Source organism: Mirounga angustirostris, unplaced genomic scaffold (assembly GCF_029215605.1).
Source record: "Mirounga angustirostris isolate CCGP_5_RB_7025 unplaced genomic scaffold, mMirAng1.0.hap1 SCAF_1, whole genome shotgun sequence".
Taxonomy (NCBI): domain Eukaryota; kingdom Metazoa; phylum Chordata; class Mammalia; order Carnivora; family Phocidae; genus Mirounga; species Mirounga angustirostris.
The window spans coordinates 211,515,615-211,541,552 of record NW_026991709.1 but is presented as its reverse complement, the minus strand read 5'-3'; the positions used below and the strand labels follow the sequence as shown (position 1 = coordinate 211,541,552).

General features: G+C 51.9%; 1 protein-coding gene across 9 annotated transcripts in view; it reads right to left on the bottom strand.

The window, feature by feature from the left end:
• The window catches only part of RFX2 (regulatory factor X2), an 89,388-nt gene that overhangs the window by 8,471 nt on the left and 54,979 nt on the right, over nucleotides 1–25,938 (bottom strand). For 6 of the 9 annotated variants that reach the window (XM_064572489.1, XM_054504998.2, XM_064572502.1 and 3 more), the window contains 6 exons: nucleotides 13,743–13,817; nucleotides 6,650–6,831; nucleotides 4,756–4,875; nucleotides 2,157–2,272; nucleotides 875–1,053; nucleotides 363–475 (listed from right to left, as the gene is read on the bottom strand). In XM_064572489.1, the coding sequence (XP_064428559.1) occupies nucleotides 363–475; nucleotides 875–1,053; nucleotides 2,157–2,272; nucleotides 4,756–4,875; nucleotides 6,650–6,831; nucleotides 13,743–13,817 (785 nt within the window). The remainder of the gene's footprint in view (nucleotides 1–362; nucleotides 476–874; nucleotides 1,054–2,156; nucleotides 2,273–4,755; nucleotides 4,876–6,649; nucleotides 6,832–13,742; nucleotides 13,818–25,938) is intronic. The other 3 variants (XM_045863207.3, XM_064572494.1, XM_054504999.2) reach the window with 3 other exon arrangements.

Below are 25,938 nucleotides of genomic sequence, written 5' to 3'. Positions count from 1 at the left end.
CAGAGGGCCCCCGGGACAGACCTCGCCCCACCTCTCATTCCCCAGTGGGCCCGCGCCACCCCCTTCCCTGCCTGTGGCCGGGGGATGACACGTCCCCTATTTGGGCCGGCATGGGGTCCCCTCTACAGTGTCTCGTGCTGAAGCAAGGGAATGGGCAACACAGTCAGTGTGGAAACCACATACACACACACACACACACACACACAGAAGGGGGCTCTGAGCGCCGATTCTTGGAAAGGGGACGCATTTGTCTGTGGGTCACAGTGTGGGTGTCCGCAGCCTGCAGGTTAGCGCCGGGGTCCTGGGAAATGAGCTGGTGGCTCCGTGGCCACTGGGGGCGGGGGCAGGGCGAGGGCAGTTACCTGGCAGGTAGAGAGGCAGGGCCATCGCCCGAGGAGGCTTTTGAGTTCCAGAAGGAAAGCCACAGCTTCTCAATGTAGTGAAACTGGAGGTTCACCACGACGTCTAAAGTTGCCTGCGAATAAACACAGCCATCGACCTCACGGGTGTGCGTGTTAAAAAGTGTGCCTATCACGTGTTGTCGGGACATGCCAAGCGGGCAGCGTGGAGAGCTGCAGTGGGGTCCCCTGAAATCCAGAGAGAGACCCCAAGAGGGGACGGACGTGCCACGGTTTAGAGGGGGGAGAGTCTATCTACTTGGCGAGAGGAAGCAGGGGGCCGCTCCTGCCTCTTCCTCCTCCTCCAGGTCACCCAGGGACACCTGGTGATGTTGGAGAGTTTGGCGGTTCTGGCGACGCGGGAGGCTGACCGCCTCACCGGGTTGTGGGGGGAGGGCAGGCTCGCTCGGCTCTCCAACCCCGGCCCTGGGGGGACCCCAGGGTCTCCCCGGGCGGGGCAGGGGGAGGGCAGTCACCTCGCAGTGCCGCCGGTAGACCAGCTGCAGGGCCTTGACATCGTGCAGCGTGATGCTCTCCTGCAGCAGGACGCTGCCCAGGTCGGGCGCCGGGAACTCCGGGAAGACGTGAGAGACATCTGGGAGGAAAACGGGCCTTAGCGGAGCTGCAGAAGGGCCACGTGTAGGAGGCCCATGTGCTGGGGGATTAGGGTCAGGGTTAGGGTTGCCAGTGACTGCTCCACAGCCCTGGGTCTCACAACTTTTAAGCTTTGGTTTTCTCAGGGACGGAATGGGGAAAACACTGTCATCTCCCAGGGACAGTAAATATGCAGATGAGCCCTGAGCCCAGGCCCCGGCACTCAGCGGGCGCTCCCATCACCCCAGCGTGGGGGCCACCCCAGGCAGTGAATCTGGGGAGGGGGCCAGCCGTGGCTTCCCTAGTTACTTCCCTGAAGGGTTCTGTCTGGGCTGCAAAAACACACTAAACGTAGATGAAGGCCACTGACGCCTTCGGTGTGTGTGCCCATGGACGATGACCGCAGCGAGCCTCCCTGGGCGCGACCCATGAGGCAGGCTGCGAGGCAGGCGCTCCCCGGGGCGGCCGTGGCACCAGCAGGGGAGGGGCTCTCCCAGGGAAGGGCCAGGCAGCCGTGGGTCAGGCCAGCAGGAGGGGAGAGCCAGTTTTTGGGTTTTTGTTTTTAAAAAAAATTTTTTTTTTTTTTAAGATTTTATTTATTTGCGAGAGAGAGAATGAGAGACAGAGAGCATGAGAGGGAGGAGGGTCGGGAGGGTCAGAGGGAGAGGCAGACCCCCTGCCGAGCAGGGAGCCCGATGCGGGACTCGATCCCGGGACTCCAGGATCATGACCTGAGCCGAAGGCAGTCGCCTAACCAACTGAGCCACCCAGGCGCCCCGGGAGAGCCAGTTTTAAGGAGTCCTGAGCATCGCAAATGCTCCAGGGAAGCGAGGAAGAGACCCGAGGAGGGTAGCCAAGTCCTGAGGCAACAGGTTTTAAAATGCATCCAGTCTTCTTTCCGATGGGCATTTCCTTTTCTTTACTTCTTTTCCTGATGGTCACTTTACACATTCATTCTGGGGGCATGTGCTGACTATTCTAAAATCTTGGGGATGCCACAAAGGTTGATCTAGAACATTTCTACGTCAGGAGGTATTCTACAGGCCAACTGTTTCAAGCACCCCTGCAGATGCTGCAGGTGCTGAAACCCGCGAGCCCCGGAAGAGCTGAGTGGACGCGGGAGCTTCCCCGGGAGGCCCTGCCCGCGGGGCGGGGGGCACTCACCTATGTACTGCTGGTGGTGCTGGCTCTGCGCGGCCATGGCCTGCTCTGGTGTGCTGTGCAGGCTGCCATGCGAACCACTGTCCCCGAGGCTGTCTGTCTTCTGGGCTGGCCGGTACCTGGGCAGGGGACACTGCGCCATCACGAGGCCCCAGCTGTACGGCCCGAAGGGGGCTCAAGGAGCACAGAACTGAGCAGGATTCAGTTTGGGGTGGGGGTGTGGGGGTGTGTGTGTGTGGGTGTGTGTGTAATGTTTAAAAACTTGTGGTAAAATACACACAACATGAAATTCACCATTGTAACCGTCTCTAAGTGCACAGCTCAGTGGCGTGAAGCACACTCACGCCGTCCTGAGACCACCCCCATCCTCTGTCTCCAGAACGTTCCATCTCCCCACACGGAGACCCTGTCCCCATGAAGCACGGACTCCCCACCCCCTGCCCCAGCCCCCGCTCCCACCCTCTCCTCTCTGTCTCTGTGGACGGGACTCCTCTGGGGACCTCCTGGGAGTGGGGTCCTGCGGGATGTGTCCTTCTGGGTCTGGCTCTTCTCACTGAGCCCAGTGTCCTGGGGTCCCTCTGAGTCGTGGCAGGTGTCAGGCGTCCTTCCTTTTTAAGACTGAGTAACATTCCATTGTCTGGATGGATACATTGGCGTATCCATTCATCCGCTGATGGATATTCAGGGTTGCTTGTGTGTGTGTGTGTGTATTTTTTTTCCCCCTAATACTTCTCCCTTAGAAGATAAGTCAACTTCTTTATATAGAATCACAAATATCTTACTATTATATGGTCTCAAAGGAAATTCTGGGACTTTTTTTGCCTTGAGCCAGAAAGCAGTGGACAGCCTGTCCTGGCGGCAAACGGGAAACATTCCCCGAGAAGGGCTCCCCAGGGCCCGGCGTGCCTTGTGCCCAGCAGGCGGCTGCGAGGTGGTGATGGTGGTGCTGTGGGAAGAGCGGGGGGACCCAACTCCAGCGGGGAGCGCCCTTCCTTGTGGAAAGTGGGGCCAGGCTTCCCGTGAGGACGGAGAAAAGCCTCTCAGACACGTGTGGACTGCCTGACTCGGGCGGTGGTTCCAAGCGCAAATGGCACGAGCCTGTCGCCATGAGATGTACAACTGCTCCTAAGATAATACTCTGCCTGGTGTCGTGATTCACGGGTGTTTGTAGGGGCCCAAACCCCAAACCAAACAACAACAAGAAGCTGCAGAGTCCATGTCTGGACAGATAGCTTCAGGATGGACTGTTGGTTCCACTCCTATCTGTTGGCTGCTGGAGAATGTCCTGGAGACTCTCTTCTGTGACCTCCAACTCCTGCGATTGGACGTGTGGTTTGGAGTCCCTGGGATGGCCTTAGAGCCACTAAAGTGGGTTCTTAGCCACACACGGATGGGCCAAGTTATGAAGGTGCCACGTGGAGCAGTCTGGACTCTGGAGAGGAGCCAGGGACAGAGGGAAGCAGGAAAGGAGAGGTGACTGCAGGACTGCCAGGGAGGTGACATTTGAGTGGGGCCATGAACCAGGGGCCTGCAAATCCCAGCTGTGGAGGGCCAGTGCTGCTCCTTGTTTTGTGAATGAAGTTTTATTGGCACACGGCCACGCCCATTGGTCTCTGTATCACCTGTGCCGGCTTTCATGCTACCATGGAGGACTGAATAGTCTTGACAGAGTGGCCTGCAAAGCCTAAGATATTTGCTCTTTGGCCCTTTACAGAAAGGTTCGCTGACCCCTGCCTTAAAAGATGAGTCAGTGTGTGATGGATAGAGAAGAGAACATTCCAGAAAATGACCAGGCCTTTCCAGCCATTGGATCAGAATGTCAGGAAGAAGCAGCAACTTAAGTATATAAGCTTCTTTCTCCAGGCTTCTTGGGTTAGTTTCAGTGTTCTCTCTTTTTTCACCCCCAGAGTTGAAAATTAAAGATCTAGGATTCCAGCTCTATGATATTCTGGAAAAGGCAAAACTATGGGGACAGTAGAAGGGTCAGTGGCTGCCGGAGGTTGAGGGGAGGGAAGGATGAATAGTCAGGACACAGAACATTTTCAGGGCAGTGAAACTACTCTGTGTGATCCGTAATGCTGGATACATGTCATTATACATTTGTACAAACCCATTTGAATGGAGCACCCAGAGTGACCCCTAATGTCCAGTATGGACTTGAGGTGGTAATGATATGTCGATGTAGGTTCGCCAGTTGGCACAAACACACAGCTCTGGTGCCACGTTGATGGGGGGGAGGCTGTGCATTGAGCACAGGGGACATACGGAAAACTGCACTTTCTACCCAATTTTGCTGGGAACCTAAAACTGTTCTAAAAAATAATGTCTATTTTTTTTTTTAAAAAGAGAAAGATCCGAAGGCTCTGTTAGCTGAATGAGGTTGCATTCCCAGCTTCCTGTGCCTTGGCTCTCCCAGGACATTGGAGACAGAGGTTCATAGGAATCTATTTTTTCCATCACAGTTTGGAGAGTTCCCTCCTCCCTATGTATTTAATGTTTGAGAGACACTTTTCTGTATGTTCTCCCAAGTGAAACTCAGACCCAACCCTTGCCTTGGGCAGGAAAGTCAGTCCTCAGGCTGGCTTTGGGCCAGGTCACCCACCTTGGCTTCTGATGCATGGGCTGTTGCCGCATGGCCATATACTGGGTGTCCTCCTGCAGCCGGTTCAAGGGTGAATCTGGTTTCAGGCGGATCCCATAGTAATGATACTTGGAGTTGCCCCTAGGAACCAAGCATCTCAGGGTCAGTTCTCCTTGCAGATGTTCTGAATGACAAGACAAGTGCTCTATCTTGGCCCTTCATTTTGGGTGCTCAGGTTCAGTGTTCCTGGACCATGTGGGAAATGTTCACGGGCTGTTCCATGATCAGAGAGGGGTTTAGGAAATTCTGGACTGGGCATCCGTCTCTCGGAGATCTCCCCCCCTTGCATTTTAGTATTCTAAAGGCTCTGAGAAGTCCTGCAGTGGGAAAAGCAGTCCAGCTTTGTTTGACCTGGCATGGCCTCACCACCATCATCATCACCAGCATCACCGTCATTATCATCATCATCATACCATTGTCACCATCATCACCATCAACACAATCACCAGCATCACCGCCATCACCATCATTATCACCATCACCACCATCATCATCATCACCACCAACATCACCATCATCACCAACATCACCACCATCATCATCATCTTTACCAACATCACCATCATCACCACCACCATCACCATCATCACCGTCATCACTGTCATCGTCACCATCACCACCATCATCACCACTGTCATCACTATCCCATCATCATCATCTTCACCATCATCACCATCATCATCTTTACCAACATCACCATCATTACCAATATCACCATCATCACCACCACCATCACCATTATCACTGTCATCACTATCCCATCATCTTCACCATCATCACTGTCATCGTCACCATCACCACCATCATCATCCCCACCGTCATCACTATCCCATCATCATCATCATCTTCACCATCATCACCATCACCACCATCAGCATCACCATCCTCACCCCCGACCCCTAGTCATCTGACAACATGATCTAGGAAATGGTAACGCTTTGGGAAACACTATCGTAGCTTATTATGTGAGAAATGAATGATCAGAGGGCTTTAGACAATTTGGTTAAGAAAACAGGCCAGAAGGGCTCCTCAGGAGAGAAGCAGTGAAGGATAGACATGCGTCTGGCAATAGGGACAAGTGGGCGGAGCATGGGTCCTTTCTGGATGAGGTAGCAGCTTGGCTGGTGCCAGGAGGAGTTGGAAAGCAGGGGGGAGAAAAGCCCCAATCCTAAGGCCAGCATCCAGGACACTCTGATGGTGGAGGCCATGCATGAGCTGTCTGGAGAGGCCCCAAAGGCAGTGGTGGCTGTGTCCCCAGAGACCAGGGGCTTCCTCTCCTTCTCCCCTGTCCTTCCCTCCTCTATCCATTGATGCTCTGTAAGGATGTTCTCTGTAAAGGATCAGAGGGTGGCAGAGAGCATTCTCTTGGCCCCTTCTGTGTGCTCTAGGCCCCCCACTTTGAATAGAGTATGGCTGCTGTTTTCTAGTGGGAGGAGTGTTCGTTTCCTGCCTGGGTAAGTCTGCAGCATATGGCAGTCCCTGGCTGCTGCAGGCCAAGGGCGAGCTGCTGTGGTGGACTGGTCCAGGCAGAGCAGAAAGCACCAAGAAATCATAAATCCAACTCAACTTGATAATCCAGAGGCTGCTTTTTAAGAAAACCTGTTATTATGGAAAATTTTAAAGAAGCACTGAGTGCTGAAGCAAAGCCTTTGTTCTTGTCATCAGGAGAGAGATGGCCCATGGCCAACGCCTCGGGCTGGTCAGGCCCGTGCTGCCAATTCAGAACAACTCCAAGTTCACCCAGAGGCATGCAGGCAGAAGGAGAAAGACCACATTCTCCAAAAGCTCAATATCTGTATAGAGGACGCAGGAGGACAGGTGGGCGTGGGGCTACCGGGCACCCCCATGTACCCACCTGGTGCCCAGCCGCCGCGTCCGCAGGCCCATGAACACGGAGCGGATCAGCTTCCCAAAGGAGGCGGCATTCACAGGGTCCAGCTTGTGCTCCTGGCAGTGCCGAAGGTAATGGTTGTAGAGAGAGCTTCTGGGGAGACTCACGCCTTCTGCGGTTTCGTAGTTATCCAACAGCCACTGGAGCTGGATGAAGAAAGACACACTCACGTTCGTCAGGATCCCCCCAAATGCTGAAAGGCTAACATGGCCTCAAGAAGCACATGCTTTCTCTCCATTAACATGATGGGGAAGTTCATAGCCACTGTCGCTGATTTGGATTTGAGAGATTCCGGGCACATGAATTAACAGCTTCTCTCCACTCCTGTATTTATTCCTTCAACGTTCAGCCTGGTTTTCAGATTCCTTGACTTAATTTACAAAAGCCTGCAAGTGACTGAGACCTCTTGGGTGTCTTCCTAATCATTTAGACACCATGTCTCCTAAACTTACAGGAATGTCAAGATGAAGAGGAAGATTGAAGAAAGCTCGGCGGACCCATCAGCACTGCCCCCGGCATTAAACAGGGCGACGTGGGCCTTTAGAGCTTGTCCACCTCCTGACATCTTGTGACTGAGGGACAAATCGTTCGTCTAAGGATTAAGATGGCTGGGGCTCGGCCACCTGTCTCATCGCTGGTTGAATTCTTGCCCTATTGCTTGTGCTACTATCCATGGCTCCAACCAGGAATTCTGCACCCTGGGGCAACCAGATTCTACTAGAACAGGCTGGGAAGGGAGGAGTGGAAGGTTTCCCAGACACTCCTTCCCCCTGCCCCTCTTCTTAGCTCTCAGACCCGATGCGAGCGACTGCGCTTCCTCCCTGAGGTAGGACGTGTGTGCCTCCTGAGGGGTCTGTGTTCACGGCTGGGGGGCTGGCTGAGTGGCCTGGAAACCATACACTCTGGAATGTGTGGTGTATTTTCTCTCAGGAAAGCTTTTCCTTTTTCTTTCGGAAACAACAAAAGAAAACAAAAAACAGGACGACGGGCAGAGGCGGACTGACCTCTCCTCGTGTCTCAGAGAGAGGTTGTACGCAGAAACGGGACACAGTACTGAAGAGGCTTCCGCGCCAGGTTCCGCGCCAGGTTCTGGGCCCAGGCCGGAGGGCAGCCAAGTCGCTGCCCCCAGCAGCCCCCACCCCCGCCCCCCGGGCTCAGCATCGGGTCAGAAGGGCAGGAGCTGTCCCCACAGTCAAGCCCCCACACCGGGCAGCGGCCCAGAGGAGGCCTGCCCAGCAGAGTGCGTCTGTTCTCTGATCAAGGGAGGTCTGATGTGTGAATACTAAAGCCCTGAACGTGCTGGGGATTTGGAGAAGGGCAGGAGCCGTGCCCGGGCCCCAGGCCTGAGGCAGGATCCTGCGTGGGAAGGGTGAGGGGCTCCCGGCCCCCCGCGGACCTGGGTGTGGGGGCCCCAGCACATCGCACACCCTTTGCACCCTTCTGGACCCGAAGTGAGTGTCTGCTCAGGGAGAGCTCAGCCACAGCTGGCCGCAGGCCATTGTGGCCCTGCTCGGCCCCACACGCGCACGCTGGGGGGTCGGCTGGAGTCTCCCCTTTCAAAGATAGTTTTATTATGGAAAGGTTCTAACAGGCACAGAGGTAGAGAGACCAGTGTAACTGACCCCTGCTTCTACAGTCGTCAGCTCGGGGCCCCACCTGCCGCCTCCTGCCTCTGTTGGACCTCCCTGATCTAGCGCAGGGCCAAGTGGGAGGCGGGTGGTGGGCCGGCGGGGGGCAAGGAAAGGTTCAGAGGTCGAGGTGGGCACGGCTGCATGTGCGGGATGAAGGTGGGCCACAGGCCAAAGGTCCAAGTGAAGGGACACGTGGGGGACTGACAGAGCAGAGAGTCCTGTAACAGAAGGACAGACATGGGGCGTCAGGAAGGGCTGGGGTCGTGGGCTCTGCTTTGGAGAGGTCGGCTGACTGCTGGGCCGGCTTCAGGGCAGAGGTTGGGCGCAGGCGCGTTAACGGGGCACCAAGGCTGAGGACGGGGTCTCCGGGGGCACGCACAGAGAGGGTGTTCACTCACGTAGGGCCCGAGGAGGAGGAGGAAGAGTGGCCGGAAGGCCTAGCATTCAGGCCCAGTATATTTTGCTGCCCTGCCGCCCAGGGAACCAGGAGAGGCTCCCTCCCCACAGGCTTCTGCAGAGAAGTCTCTGAGCTGCAGGAGCCTCCTCAGGGAGGGACCGGGCGCAGCTCCTGCTTCTCCCTGGGCCCTGGCACCATGGTCACTACGAAGCCGGCCTGCTCCCCGTGTGGCCCGCGTGGCCCTGTGCCCTCCTGTCCCAAGCTGAGGGCCTGCGTGGCTGACAGCTGGCCCCTCACCCGCCCAGCGTCCCAGTGTTGGAGAACCCCAGGTGGCCTCCTCCCGGCCTCAGCAGCGGGGCCACTGAGGGGCAGTTAAGACAGCATAGAGCAATGGGGGAGGAGGGTGGACGCAGCCCCCGGCAGAGGCCCCGGGGAACAGGACGGCACCCAGGAAGGACACCTGACCCCCCTCAGCCGCCCCTCTGCGAAAAGAACTTCCTGTCGCCTCACTCGATACTTAGTTTTCCAACTCTCCTTAAATGTGCTTTTTCTACCACCTTTTTCTCTCCAGAGTTTTGCTCTGGCCCAGGAGCCGCCTCCTTGGTCCTCCCTGGCCCCTGACCCCTCTCCCCTTGCTGCCGGAAGCTGTGACGGCAGCGTGGCAATGCCCTCTGACCCTCGGGGTGCACCTTCCTCCCCTCCCTGAGCACCCCTGCCCGCCTGGGCTCGGGGAGGCTGCGGTACGGTAGGTCTGGGGCATCTGGAAGGGGCAGGGGGTGAGCACAGCCCCATCGGCGTCGGGAAGCTGCCCCCCCGCCCCCAGCGACAAGGCACGGGGGCAGGGGTAACTGGGTTCCCTGGCTGCCACCCTCTCTTATTTTCAGTTTGGGATCCAGGTGAGGAAGGGCTGGTATTTGAGGGGGTCCTTTGAGCCCCGGGGTTTTCTTCAGAGAACTTTCCTCCTCTGAAGCTAGCAGGTGCATTTTATCTATTTATTGCTCGTCTCCCCCACTGGAATGAGAACCCCAGGCAGGTAGAGATGGAACCAGATCTGCCCACATTTGCACCCCCAGGAGGTGCAACGGACCAAGAGAAGGGGTCCTGAAATGCAGAGGGGCCCCCAGCATGCGGAAAGCCAACGGTCAGGGTGCAGAAGCTGGAGATTTTCTCTCTCTGCCCTCTCCCCTGCCCCCCGGCCCCGGGAGCACAGAGCGCCGCTTCTTAGGGAATCCTCAGGGAGCAGGAGAGGAACACGGACTTTCAGGCGAGAAGGGTGAGATCAGGTTCCATAGGTGGTGGGCTGGAGGGGGCCCTCGACAGGACTGGCTCACATGTATGAGGAAGTGCTCGGGAAGAATGATCGCTTCGGCTTACCACCATCCCCCAGCCCCATGTGGTTGAAATGAAAAATGGATCTCTTTACTTGGATAATTATGTTGGCATTGACAACAATGATGCATGGTTATCTCGACAAGTTCTTCCCAAGCAGAAGTAACTCCAGAGACAGCTGACACCTCTCACAGTCCCCAGAACAATCAGTTACACTTTCTCCCCCTTTTGCAACAGAGGGGAAGCTGATTCAAGTGACCAATGAGTCAAGTCATGACGGAGCTGAGGGAGGGAGCCATGGGGAGGCATTCGAGGCAGAGGGAACAGCCCGTGCAAAGGCCCTGGGGTAGCAGCGGGCCTAGCGTGTTGGAGGAACAGTGAGGGGGGACCTGTGTGGCTGGACCAGAGAGGAGGGGAAGGGGAGGGGAAGGAGGGGACAGGGCCGGTCGGGCAGGGCCCCGGAGGCTGTTTTGATGATGCTGGCTTCTACTTGGAGTGTGATGGGGGACCTGGAGGCTTCTGGACAGAGAGGTGCCATGATCTGACTTTGGTTTCAGGAGAATCACTGTGGCCGCTGCTGTGAGAAGGGCCTGGAAGCTGGGGGAGGGCAGCTGCCAAGGGCTCACTAGGTGGTGGCCACGACACTCCACGGGAGAGATGGTGGGGGCTGTGGTGGTGGAGGAAGGGGAAGTCTGCTTCGGGATGGTTCTGAAGATGAGGTCACGAGCATCTGGCGGTGGGGTCTGGGAAGCGAGGGTGAGCAGCAGAGGATGGGAGGCTCGGGCCAGAGGGGCAGTCGGGGCTCGGCTTTGGACGTGCCGCGTTGAGCTGCAGCTCCGAGCCAGCAGGTGGGAGAGGCCAGCTGGTGGGGCCGCCGGGGAAACAGCCTTTGCACTGGGAGTCAGGGTGGGGTCAGCAAGGCGGGGAGGAGGCTTCGGGAAAGAAACCAGCAGTCCGACCACGACAACTGCTGGAGGCATTTGCCACGATAATTTGGAGCAACTTGTGGACAAGGGACCCATCCCAGGAAGCTGCCGATTCTAGCCAGGCCCCAGCCCTGGTCTGCACGGCATGCTTTGTCATCACACGGGCCTGCAGTCTGCCGCCAACTGAAGACCACGTGATCTTTGGCAATTTGTGGTCCTCAATTAAAAAAAAAAGTCATAGAATCTAAATACAATTAATCTACAAGCAGGTCCTCCTCCCAGGGTTTGTTTATTACATAGACCACGCTGTCCCCATGTGACAGTGACCGTGAACCACTGGTGGGGGGGGTCCCTGCATGGGGGGGTGTTGTTCTGTGCAGGGATCTGGGGGACGGCTGAGGGGCAGCCCTGGGAGGAGCCCAGGCCCCTCTCCTGCTCAAGGCGGGGGACCTTGACTGAAGTCCCCCCAGACCAGGCACCACGGTGGTTGCATCTGCGGTGGGGGAAGGCGTTTTCCTGCCCAGGGCAAGCGCTTCGCCTCCTTCCCTGCAAGCAGCTATCCCTGGTTTTCACACCACCAAATCTGCCCATCCCCGTCTTCGAGACTGCTCCAGCCTGTTTCGGCCCCAGACTGGAAGGTTCCTTCCACCTGCAGACCCCCTGGGTCTCACTCAGCCCCTCGAGGGCAGCTGGGGAAATTCCCGGAGACCCCGACACCAGCTGGGGCTGGAAGGCACTGTCTCGCCTCCCAGGCTCAGGGCATCTTGCTAGCCCTGGACACCACCCCATGGTAGCCCGTCGCCATCACTGTCGTCGGGAAGCAAACTCCGCAGAGCATGAGAACCAGCTCCAGCGGAAAACCTGCACGGCTGGCTTCTGTGCCCACTTCGGTGTGACCTGGGTGCGCCTTCTCACAGCCGCTGGGCTACCGCCTGCGCATTTCCAGCTCCCGGGCGGGAGTTCTCCTTGTTCCTTCTGCCCCTGTGTTCAGCACAGCTCTGGTGTGGGTGGGACGCCGCGACCCTGGCTCTCGGAGAAGGGTCGGCTGGGAGGCCACCAGGAAAATGGGTCCGTGGGGCACAGCCCCCAGTCCGGCTCGTCTGCCCTAGGGCCGGGCTGGCAAAGGAGCCGGGACTCGGCCAGTGTCTCTCGGCACCGGAGCCCACTCAGCTGTGGGCGGCCAGGGTGACAAGCATCATGAGCGAGCATGGCCGGCCGCTGCAGGGACACAGGGCCCCACCTAGGGGCCAGGACCCATGCTCTCCCTCCCCTCCTGGCTCTCACATCGGCTGGACAGGCTCCAGGAGGCTTTCACCTGTGCGTGGGGCCGACTCTTCAGAAAGATAATTTCTCTTCTCTGATTCTGAGCCACCAAGCCCAGACCCTGCTGCTCACAGCTCCACGACACACGACACACGGCCAGGGAGAAACGGGCGCAGGGAGTGTTTCCCGCTCGCAAACGGAACCAGCAGGGAAGCAGCCAAAGGTGTCTCCTTCCAAAGGAAACGTGTTAGAAACCAGAAGCACCCCTGCAGCCAGAGACAAGCGGCTCATGCGTTTCCCCACAGACATTTTAAGTTTCCTGCGGAGCCCTGCCTGCCTGGGGTTTGTGCCCCACACTCTGCCTTCCTCGGGGCTGACCCGGGGCCGGGGCTTGCGGGCCGTGTTGAGGCCATGCGTGTTTGCTTCAGGGCCCTGCTGAACAGAGCGGGCCACTGTGCAGACGTGCCCGCACAGTGGCCTGAGTTTAAGACTGAGCAAGCACACCCTGCCGATTGTTCCCTCCCCAGATCGGCCATGGGGCTGACACTGTCTAGCAGTAACTGGAGACAGGGAGGCCATGAGCCACCTAGTCTGAGGGCCGGGGGGGGGGGGGGCACTCAGCAGGGGCCTGATGCTCTCTTGTTTATTCATATATTTATTGCTTTGAGATGATGGGTGTGAGACTGCTCTCCCTTCCAGTGACTGGGCCTCTGAGGCCCAGGAGTGCATGGCCCTCATTACGTGTACCTGGAGCAGCCCAGGACACCTGTGCCAATCCAGAAACCTAGAAGTTTCTGGACCTTCCCTAGCTGGGTTTCTGCCCCAACATCACTGCCCTTTGAGCCAACACCTCACTTGGCACGTCGGCCGGTACCAAAGTCTTGACAGGGCCCTAGTTAGGAAATAAAGACTCTTAGCTGGTCACCTCCTCCAGTCCCATCCTGCCCCACGAAGCTGCCCAGAGACAGGGACGTTTGCTGCCTCCTGGCACGGAAGCTACCATCAAGGTCTCCCCAGGAGGAGAGCGAAGGAGAAAGATCCTATACAGTTAAAATCAGTAGAAATGTGTTGCTTTGCACTTTTCTCCTATTATTATTATTTTTTTCCCCCAAAGAGCTGACCACAGACAGGAAAGGCAGCTGAGAGTCATTAAGGTGCCCCCAGTCCTGCCTTTTCTGTTGTGGTTGCTGCCTCTCTCAGTATCACTTTATCTGTGATGCCCGTTGCCTTCCCGGGCCCTGCAGGGAGCACGCGTCTCGCTCTTCCCTCCGCGAGCGCCGGGAGGGTACATGCTGTTACCAGCCACCTGCACGGATGCAAGACCCTTTCCCTCACGCTGCTGAAAGGTTGTTCTTTTTTTTGCTGGATGTAGCATCCTAGGTTGGCTCCCCCCGCCCCCCGCCACCTTTTAGCACCCGAGAGGCGTCATTTCACGGTCTTCGCTTGTTTGTAAGATGCCTACGAAGGTTACGAGTGCGGCAGGGCAGGCCGCCGGGTCGACACACACTTACATGGCTGTTGAGTAAACCGCTTTTGTGTGAAGTGATCCCTTCGCTTTTTTGGAGGTTTTCAATCGCCATTTCAAGCTAAAGAAAATGTGTGCAGAAACAAAACAAAACGGAAAAAAAAAAAAAGGAAATCAGATGGTTAGCATCAGCCAAGATTTGTTTTTATTAATATCCAAATAATGATTCAAGCGCCTACAAAATAAAAACAAGGCTTGACGCAGGTTGGGGGGGCGGGTGGCGCGGTTAGGCGGCGAGTAAAAGCTGTGGCCTGGGAGGGGAGCATGACTCCTGACATGCGGGCGAGCGCGGGAGCGCCAACAGCACAAAGGAGCATCTGCAAACACCCGCTGTGGCATTTCACGTCTGCGTAGCATGACTACTGAGCCGAGGCGCAAGTTCAGGTAGAAGCAAAGCCAGCAGAATAATCACCCCGCTGCTCCCCTGGACCCGTTATCAGTTGCTAGGGAGAACCAGGCCAATTCCCTGGCCCTGCCATAGGGCGGCGTCGAACCCTGGGGCCACTGGACATGCCAAAGAGACACACTCCTGAGTGTTTATGAAGCGTGAGCTGGGCAAAGTCACAGGGAGCTAAGAGGGCGCCTTCCTGGGGGAAGGGGCTTCTGAACTGGGTTCCGAGGACCTCATAGAGGGAGGGAGCTAAGGTGGTCCAGCAGGCCGACGCACCGGAGCAAACACCCGGCTGTGTGCGGCTCCTGCCACATTCGTACGTGCCGAATTTGACGCCCACTTGTGCATATTAAGTGGAAATGGGAAATCTGCTGGAGCCCACCACGACAGGCAGAGGACAGCAATGGAAGGAAGTAACCCAATGCACACCCTGACCTTCCTCAAACACGCAGGGAAGGCAGACTTCAGCAGTGTGTGTGCAAAAAGCAGGTGGAACACGTATTTTGGAAAGAACGGCTGGACGGGGCTCCTGGGCCCGAGTGCAGGAATGAGAGGGTTCTGCTTTGCCCATCACCTCTTCCGACTGCTCCGTGGGTGTCCACCGTCACCACTTTTACTCAACACTGTGCTGGAAGTTCTAGCCAGGGCAGTCAGGCAAGAGTGAGAAATAAAAGACATCCATATTGGAAAAGAAGAAGTAAAACTATCTCTATTTGTAGATAACATGATCTTAGACATAGAAAATCCTGAAGGGGCCACAAAAAAATAATGAATGCCATAAACAAACCCGGCAGAGTTGCAGGATACAAGATGAACATACAAAAATCAGTTATATTTCTCAGCAATGAACAATAGGAAAATGAAATAAAGAAAACAATCCCATTTACAACAGCATCAAAGAAAATAAAATACCTAGGAACAGATTTAGCCAACGAGGTAAAATACTTACATTAAAAACTATAACGTTGCTGACTGAAATTAAAGAAGACCTACATAAACAGAAGATATTCTATGTTCATGGATCAGAAGACTTAATATTTAGATGGCAATACTCTCCAAGTTGATCAGTGCAATCCTTAGCCAAATTCTCTATTAAACTTCCAACTGCTTTTTCAGAAACGGACAAGTTGATCTTAAAATTCATATGGTGTTAGGCCAAAACAACCTTGAAAAAGAACAAATCTGGAAGGCTCACATTTCCCGATTTCAAAACTTACTACAAAGTTACAGTAACCAAAACAGTGCAGTACTGGGATAAGGATAGACATAGATGTACACAGGTCAATGGAATGGAATTAAACATCCAGGAATAATCCCGTATGTCTATGGTCAACTGATTTTTGACAGGGGTGTCAAGACCACTGAATGGAGAAAGAGTAAACTTTCCACCAAATGGTGCTGGGATAAATGGGTTTCCACATGCAAACGAACGGAGTTGGACCCCTACCTCACAATATATACAAAAATCAACTCAAAATGAATCAAAGAACTAAATGTAAGAGATACAACTATAAAATGATTGGAAGAAAACATAAGGTAGTCATGTACAATAAGGTTATCTTCCTGACCTTGGATTTGGCAATGGATTTTTAGATATGACACCAAAAGCACAAATAAAAGAAATCTTTACAAAGATACATCGGACTTCACCTGAACTAAAAACTTTTGTACGGCAAAGGACACTATCAGGAGAGTGAAAAGACAAGCCACAGAATGGGAGAACATATTTGCAAACTGTGTATCTGATAAGGGTCTTGTGTCCAGAATATATAAAGACCTGTCACAACTCAACAGCCAAATGACCAACGACCCAATTGAAAAATGGGCAAAGGACTTGAACAGACGTGTCTGCAAGAAGCACATGGTAAGATGCTTGGCATCATTAGTCATTAGGGAAATACAAACGAAAAGCACAGGGAGATACCACTTCACACACACTAGTACGGCTATTAAAAAAGAAAGAAAGGAAAGAAAAAAAAAAAACCCACCAGTGTAGGCGAGGATGCGGAGACACTTGAACCCTCACACACGGCTGGCGGAATATAAAATGGTGCAGCTGCTGTGGAAAACAGGCTGGCAGTTCCTCCAAAAGTTATACATAAACTCAGTTAAACTATTACGTCCGAGCAATTCCGCTCCTGGGTGTATTCAGAAAAACGTGTACGTGAATGTTCATAGCAGCGTGATTCACCATGGCAAAAACGCGGAAAAATCCAAGTGTCAGTCACGGATGACTGGATGAACACAATGCGGTGTATCTACACAATGGAATATTATTCATCCACCAAAAGGAAGGAAGTAGTGATACATGTTACAATGTGGATGAGCCTCAAGAGCATGATGCTCAGTGACAGAAGGCAAGCACAAAAGACCACAGAGTGTATGGTGCCGTTTATATGAAATGTCCAGGACAGGAAAATCCGTGGAGACAGGAAGCAGAGTAGTTACCAGAGGCTGAAGGAGGAGGGACTGGCGGGAGGGGTGACTGCTAACTGGTCAGGGTTACCAGTTTACAGGGTGATGAGAATGTTCTGGAACTAAAGAAGGTAATGGTTGTACAACACTGAGAATGTACCGAATGCCGCTGAATCATATACTTTTAAGTGGTTAAAATGATGCATTTTATGTTATGTGAATTTGACCTTGATAAAAAATATACAACTAATTAAAAAACCCATTATTCTCCCTTGCGATTTGAATGGATCTTCTCCCCAAATGCGTGGTTTTGTAACCTCCTGCACCAGTCACTTGGAAAATATTGGTTCACTGATTTTGCAGATGTTCCAAATGTTGACATGCTTTCATTATACAGTACTGAAAAATCACATTTGTTAGTATCACTACCAAGCTCAAAATTCTAATTCTTTTTTGGTTGAAAATGTATTGGCAACCAAATTAGTTGGCTGTTTTCCTGGATACATCCACCTCGCACCATTCATTTTTGAGAAAATGTCTGCCAATTCCCCAAGTCTGAATAATCATCATTTGTCTGTTACTCCTTCAAGCAAACAGCGTTTCGTGACAAAAATGGCTGGTTCAGCTCACAGTCATTTGCCGGCGGCTTTTCCTTAGGACAGTCATCATACGTTGGCAGAAGTGCCTTTTGTCACACAGAATATTGGAAAGATGTGAATTCCAGGACTGAGATTTAATACAATTAAATAGCAATTAACAGCTCCACCAAGGACCATAGGTTAACCTTAACTGGAAATTGCAGTACCCCATCCTCAGCTTCTCTTTTCTTTTTCACTGTGAGCGCAGGGTGGGGAAGACCATGGCGACGTCTGGGAGAGTCTGACGCCTCGCTCTGCACCTGCATTTGTGCCCTGGGGGCTCATCGATGTTGATTTTGCAGTCAGTGCAAATGTCAGCACAGGGAAAGTGGCGGCTGATGGCTTGGTATTATTATGAAAACAGTTTTGACCCTGTGGGGCCCCTGGGAGGGTCTTGGGGACACCCAGAGGAGTGCCAGACATATTTAGGACTGCCTGCTAAAAACTACCGTAGAGTATTGTGGAAAAGAACACAAATTAAGGCTTGCTGCATAAGATCATCCTGAAGAACCCATAGATATTAAATAGGGTCCGATCAAGCCCATGGATGCAGAAAATTAATTTAATGCACAGTGGAACCTCCCAAGTTGTTCACTGTTTTAAAATTAAATCTTCGCGTAAACATCAGTAGGCGGTGAAGGTCAGGAAACCATCCCCCCACGTCGCCCAAGGCCAAATGGGGATGTTACCGCCCCGGAGTCAGCGCTGACGGCGCAGTGCGCGCGTCTGTCCAGCAGAGGGCGCCATGGCGCCACCTCCCAGCCCTGCATCCGTGGACAAGGAGCATCTTGCACTTGACTTCAAGTCCTAGTCTTCCTTACACACTTGCCAGAGCGACTCTCACTGCACAAGTACAAACGCTTTGTTCAGTCCCCTCAGTGGCTGGAGAAGTTAGTGTTTAAATATGTTTAAAATAAAAACTGATTTTATATTTGACCGGAGTTTAACTTTTTGCTATTTAAAGATACTTATCAGGGTGCTATCTCCACAGGCCCACATATCAAACAGTAAGGAGGAGCCAAGGACGGACGTAGTGGTGCCCCACCCCACCCCAGGCCCAGGCAGCTTTCGCGAAAATCATTTCCGGTTTCTGAACTTCCGCAGTTTCCTTCCATCTTGGTATTGTGCATATGCTCCTGCATCTGTTTCTTGACTTATCAAGAGCTTAATTTTTATTTTTGATTCGATGCCCTGCAGCAGTATTCCTTGCCACTTAATATCATCTGTTTCTGCTACATGAATTATTAACAGAATATGGGGGGGGGAACGGACGCATATCGTGCTTTAAGGGCTTGTTCAGAAGGAGGGCAGAAAATATGTAAGGACTCGCGATCAAAGATATAGTGTCTCAAGAACCTAATGTAATAGCAGATAGCAGACAAGTTTTAGTAGCTCCCAAGTATATTAAAATAAGCCAACTATTTAGAAAGTTCCTCTCCTTTCATGTATAATCTAGCAAGATCCACCAAGATGTAAGGACTGTACTGGGGCCTCCTAATGGAGGGTGGAGGTTAGTTCTCTGAGTTCACGAGTGTATGCCCAAGTGGCCATTCCATTTATAACATAATAATCTCATTAAACGGGCCCACCAGATAGGGGTCGCCCCTGCCAAGGGCCAGCAATGACCACTGTTGAAGCAACGGCGGCATCTCCAGACTGGGTCTGCCGCAATCTGACATCGGGACCATGCCTCCAGGAGCTAGCAGTGGGAAAGGAAGGGATGTCTCTGGAAAGGCCAGGGAGGAGTGGGGACAAGGACAGAAAGATGCTAGGGTTAACCCTGCATCCTCAGATCTAGCTTAGTTATGTGACCATAGAGAAAATACAAGTATAAATGCTTTATGAGCAACCCTTTTGGATCTTTAAAGAACATGGAGAGTAGTTTAAAAAGAAAGAAAGAGACACTGCTGGAACTTTGAGGGCAGGGATATAAATCACAGAATTCTGCATGCAGAAAGGAAACGGCCTGCAGTGAAGGGCCAGGTGGAGAGAATCTTGGGGCTCACCCCTGGGGACGGGGAGGCTGGCTTGAGAAAACAGGGCATTGTAAATCTGTTTGCCCACTTTTCTTTTGCTAATTAAACATTTTAAGAATATGTAAGTAATATTTTACATGCTTGCTGTAGGAAAATCTGATTACAACAGAGAACAGTCTCCACTGAGGGCCAGGACTGCGGTGGGGCCAACGAGGCACCCAGGGCTCCAGACTTAAGGAGGTGCTCATCCTCAAGATCGTGTCAGGGCAAGCTTGGCAGGTGGAGGTGAATACCTCCTTAAATTTGGTGCCCTGGGCACCTGGACTGGCACACCCCATTCAAGCCCTGCCTCAACTTCTCCCCAGCCCCACCCAACTCCCACATAGGAGGAGAAGCCTTTACCAGTAGCCTGGTGTGGGTCCTCTCAGGTGCATTTTATCAGATTTACATGGGCTTTCATGATTTTCTCTGCAGTTGGGGTTGTGCTACGTATTCAGTTCTGATACTTGTGTTTATCACTTAATCTTCTGTGATTATCTTTCTGAGCCAGTTCTTATAGCTCAAGGGTTGGCAAACTTTTTTTGTAAAGGGCCAGATAGTAAATATTCTGGGCTCTGTGGGCCAGTCTCTGTCCACGACTACTCAACTCTGTCCTTGTAGTTGGAAAGCAGCCACAGACAAGTGAAGGAATGGGTGTGGCCGTGTGCCAATAAAACTTTATTTACAAAGCCAGGCAGCTGGCTGGATTTGGCTGCGGGGCTGTAGTTTGCTGCTCCCCGCTGCCCCATAATTCTACCAAGAATTACACATTACGGATGTATTAGACCTTATTGTTAAACCGATTTTTAAAAATGACATGGGTATAGATGGGCTGGCTGCACGATACTGTGAGTGTCCTAAGTGCTACTGGTAATCATTTTTAGCAGCTGACGTGCTCAGTTCTCGTAATTCCTAGAGCTTTAAACAATAGAGGTCTACTCAATTAAAAAAAATGTGAACTTCTCATTTGGAATAATTCCAGACTTACAAAAACGTTGCAAAAATAGCACCAAGAACTGTATACCCTAAGCCAGCCCTCCCAGATGTTAGCATCTCGCATGATCTCAGCACAAGGATCAAGACCCAGAAATCAACCCCCATTCACCACGATGAGTCAATGAAAGATCTCATTTGAATGTGATGACCACTGCACTGGTGTCCTTTTTCAGGACCAGGATCCAGTCCAGAGACACACACTGTGGTCATTTTGCATACACAGCAATGAGAGAAAGTACCAGAAAATGAGAAATGGGCGAAGAGTGGAAGAGGATTTTATCAGATCAACGAACGGCCCATTTGTCCACACTCGCCCTTGACATTCTAAGCGGGTCTGTATTACCCCGAACAGGAACGACTTCCCTGGTAAATTATTTGCGACTTCTCCGAGTAAGTGCCAAAGAGTGCTTTCTTTCCAGGATGACATTCTCCTTCTTTAGCTTTGTCACTGGAGGCGGAAGAGAGATGAAAATCTCAGATCTCTCTTTCAGAGCAGTGCTCCCGAGTAAACCCAGGTACTGCTCCCACCTTCACAAAGAAACATGCAAAACCAGCTTCAGAAGTGATGATATCACTGAATGTCTGTCAAAACCCAGAGAACGCATAGCACCAAGCGCGAACCCTAATGTCGACCAGGAGCTTTAGTTAATAGTAACCGTGTGTCCAGATTGGCTCATTGACGGTGACAAACATACCAAACTTCCGTGAAAGGCTAATGAGGGGAACCGTGTGAGTGTGGGGGTGTTGGGGGGCTACGGGGATTCTCTGACTTCCTGCTTGATTTTTCTGTGAACCTAAAGTGGCGCTTAAAAAAAAAGGGGGGGTCTATTCAGTTAAAGAAAAAAGTGATGATAAATACTTGAGTCAGAGAAAAAAGCAGATGCGCTATTGGCAAAATTCCTTTCTCAAACAATGTGCGTATGCCTGCAAAGTTTTTGCTCTGACAGTTGGACAAAAGCTCTCATGTGCAGAGGATGAGGAAGCTTCTAGCAAATGCTTGGCACATGCGTGAGGTCATAGTACAGTCGAGATATTCTGCATCTTCGCTGGAAATACAGGCTACAGAGAAGACATGTTTTGCGGTTAATGATCCATCGTGAACTCTGACCTGTGTGGGTGGCACGCCGCCCTGGGCCACCTGGAAGGGTGGCCGTGAGATTGGAAGGGCACGTGTGGGAAGCCAGGCCACACACAGGGAGCCACAGACGGTCCATTCACAGTCTCCCCGGCTTGACTCGGTGCTGATGAGCTGGATAGTGAATACAAGATTTGGCTTTTCTGAACCCACGTGTACTGGTGGTCAGGGGCAAGATGCTCCTTATGTGTTGAAAGCAGGAGCTGAGTTTCTGATGACACCAGTAAAGAAATTCCTGTGATTTCAAGTCACATATTTCCGGGTTATATGTTGTAGAACTTGAATCCATCAGTCCAGAGCCCTATATTATGACTTTTAATATTGGGAACCAGATCTCGGGATTTTAGAAGAAGACTCAGTGTCCCAAGGGGCTGGGCTGCTGACACTCTGGCTTCTCAAACCCAACACATGAGGGTTTTTCTTTATCTGGCGGAGGAAGAAATCGATGGTGCAGTCCTAGGCATATTTGAAAGTCACATTCAGGTGCCACGAAGCTGATGCAAGCTCTTTAGGTAGCGGAACGCAGCCCGAGAAAGCTCAGAACCCCCTCGCCGCTGTTCTCCGAGGTGACTTCACTCCTCACCCCTCTGGCTTCAGCGCAGCATGTGCTGATGGTGCGTGGCGATCCCAAGCGGAGTTGCCAGGGCAGACACTGTCCCGATCTCGTGATCTGCGTAGCCAGGGCCACCACTACCGATGAGCTAGGACTCCGATTTCCTGGAAACAAAGAGTTCACAAAGACGCGGGGCGCCTGGGTGGCTCAGTCGCTAAGCGTCTGCCTTCGGCTCAGGTCATGATCCCAGGGTCCTGGGATCGAGCCCCGCATCGGGCTCCCTGCTCCGCGGGAAGCCTGCTTCTCCCTCTCCCACCCCCCCTGCTTGTGTTCCCTCTCTCGCTGTATCTCTCTCTGTCAAATAAATAAATAAAATCTTAAAAAAAAAAAAAAAAAAGAGTTCACAAAGATGCCACTCAGAGGGGGGACTTGACCCCTGGGTCAGCTTATCCTTCACTTGGGCTAGACCTTGAGGCCCTGATGAACCACTGCAATGGCATGTCTCCCCATGGGCAGGAATGCTGTATTTTTATTATTGTAAGAACTGGTTAGAACATTTGTCTTCCTCAGTCCCCGCTGTGTGGCCCGTGGGGGCCCCCTGTCTGCACAGCATGGCCTCCTGCAGCCCGGGGTGGCAGGGTCTCTACCTGGTGCAGCCCGAGAGCCCCCAGCCTCCCCTCGACACGACCCAAACCGCAAGAGCAAGCCTCTGGGTTTAGAGCCTGTGCTCTGTGTGGTTAATAAAAGCACCACAGCAAAAGGTTTTATCCAAAACTCCTCATGTGGGCCATTCAGCTTTAAGATTTATGTAATACTGATGAAATAAAGACTCAAGAAAATCTGCCCCCAGAAGTCTGAAACCTCTCACTGAGGCTGTATGGGTGATTCCCTCTGGTCTTCATGCTCTGCTTTCAGAACCGACTTAAAGTCCCAAAACTCTTGACAGGAAAAGCTGGAGGCCTCAAGTGTCGGATGCTGGAGCCCTGTTTTAGTTCTGGGGCAGTCTCAAGGCTGTTCTTGTTCTCGGCTCCTGGAAAACCCCACAGATCTCTGCTGCATGTGTGGAGATGTTCTCATGCCAAAGCAAGTCGATAGACCACAGTGCGGGCAGGGTCAGGAATCAGACCGCCTTCTGAGATGATCACACTCCTGGGCTTGCACAGAGAGGGCTATAAACACAGCCCATTCATGGATTCCCAATGGATCTGAAAATACGATTCTTCTGAAGCAACTCAGATGACAAACCACAGTAGCCGGGTTGCCCGGGGTCTGGGCTGCACCTTTCTTTGCAACAGGATAGTGTGGACCATAGAGAACGCTGTGGTTTCTCAGGAGATCTGTGACCTGTGATCCTAGTACATGCTGTTATTATGCACTGATGCAATTTGCTAACATTGAACCTGTCGTGTTTGTGACAGTTAATGTAGTCTGTGAGGAATGCTTTCTCATCGATACCAGCTTGAAACTCATGTCCATTCGGCCAGTCGTCCAAGGAAGGACATGTGTGGTTGCCTGTGGGTACCTAGGCCCTGGTGGGTTGCAGGGACTGAGTGAGGCGAGGTGCAAGCTGGTACACCAGGCACTGCCCCATGCGTTACAGCCTCTGGAGAGCAAGTGACTTCTCCCCATCCTGCCCACAGAACTGGGTCCTGCGGAGCACTCTGGACATAGAGGACAGCAAGACCCGGTGGGGGGCGGGAAGCTCTCTGATGTCAGGTGACCCCAAAGCACATCAGGACCAAAAGGACAGGGATGAGACAAGATCATCACCTTCTATTTCAGGAGATTATTAGCCCCACACCAAAAGACAAAATTATTTTCTAACTGACAATCAACCAATGTAATCCATCACAGTAACAGTCTACAGAAGAAAAAAAATCTCATGATCATATCAATGAAGAAAAAGCATTTGATAAAAATTAATATTCATTTATGATAAAGACTTGAAGAAAACGAGGGATAGAGGGGAATTTCCTCAACCTGAAAAAGGGCATCTAAGAAAACCTACAGTCAACATCACACTTAGCAGTGAAAGACTGAAGATTTTCCCTTAAGATTGGGAACAAAGCACAGATGTCCACTCTTGCCACTCCTGTTCAACACTGTACTACAAGTCCTAGATAGTGCAAAAAGATAAGAAAAATGAATGAAAGTCATCCAGATTAGAAAGGGAAAAATAAAATTGTTCCTATTTGCAGAGAGCAAAAAACTCTTGCAGCTCTTACAAGTGAGTTCAGCAAGGATACAGGATGCAAGGCCGACAGCCAAAAATCAACAGCTGGAAACTGAAGTTAAAAATCAATACCACTTATAATAGCTCCAGAAACATAAAATATTAAGGCATAAATCTAACAAAATACATACAGAATTTGCATGCTAAAAATTACAAAATGCTGATGATAGAAATCAAAGATCTAAATAAATGGGAAAAAAAAATACTATGTTCATGGATGGGAAGACCCGACATAGGAAAGACGTCAGTTCTCCCCAAATTGATCTATAGGTCTAAGGCTGCTTAATCAAAATCTTACTATGAATTTTTTGTAGACATAGATAGAACGACCTAAAATTTATATAGAAAATTCTAAAATTATGTAAATCTTACTATGAATTTTTTGTAGACATAGATAGAATGACCTAAAATTTATATAGAAAATTCTAAAATTATATAAATCGCCAACACAATGGTGAAGTGAGAGAAAACACTCTACACAATTTTGGATGGAAAGACACTCTAAAGACTGGGTGAACATATTTGCAAGTCACATATCTGACAGGGGACTTATATTCAGGATATATAAAGAACTCTCAAAACTCAACAGTAAGCAAACAAACAATCCAGTTAAAAAATTAGGCAAATTACTTGAACCAAGAGGTCACCAAAGAGCATATAATGAAAGGCAAACAAGCACATCATTTGCAATCAAGAAAACACCAATCACAACCACAGCGAGATACCACTACACACCCATCAGAACGTCGAAAATGAAGAATGGTTGACAACACCAAGTGCTGGTGACGAGGTGGGACACAGGGACTCATACATCACTGGGGGATGGGGGGAGACGCAAAACCGTACAACCACTTGGGAAAACTGTTGGTGGTGTTCCATAACGTTAAACATACACTTACCGTGTGAACCAGCAATCCTGCTTGTACGTATTGATCCAAAAGAAAGGAAAACATATGTCCATACAAAAACCTGTACATGAGTACTTATAGAGACTTTATTCATAATCACCAAAAACTGGAAGCTGCCCGAATGGCCCTCAAATGGTGACTGGATGGAGGAGCTGTGGCATGGCGGAACCCTACCCAGGAGCAAAGAAGAAGCAAGCACTGATTCACATGACAACGTTAATGGGTCTCAAAGGCACCACCGCGAGTGAAAGAGGCGGCCTCAGACGGTCACCGACTGTATGTTCTGTGTATACGACACTCCCGAAAAGACAAAACTAGAGTGACAGACAACCGATCAGCATTGCCAGGGGCTGTGGGTCACGGGAGGAGGGAGATTTTAGGGTGAGGAGCCGCTCTGCACCCTCACCGTGGCCGCAGTGACACGAGGTCGTTGCGTCAAACCTCAGGGCTGCATGCCAAAATGGGTCAGTTTTACTCTGTGTTAATTTTCCAAATGAAATAAAAGTAAGCACGGAAAATAGACTTTAAGAGCAGACACAGTTTTAAAGCAGGTCGGGAATTGTCTGGGGCAGGGGCATGGCGGCAATGAGTGGGTGCAGTTCCCAAGCGGGACTGCCCTGTGCCTAGTTCGCTCCAGCAGTCACACGGATGGATGGGCCCGGGGCCTCTGGGAGAGCGATGCCAATGGTGGGGGTACCCCCCCATCACGGTGATGCTGGGCTCAGATGCCATTTCCACAGCAGCCCAGGAGGGCCCTTCTGCCCTCTCTGTCTACCACAGAGTATCTGGTTCCCAGGGGTGGACACTTGCCTCGGATCACACGCCCTTCCAGGTGGCAGGGCTCCGGCTCCAGCACCCCAGGCTGCCTTCCACTCAGCATTCCTGCTGCTGAGGAGGG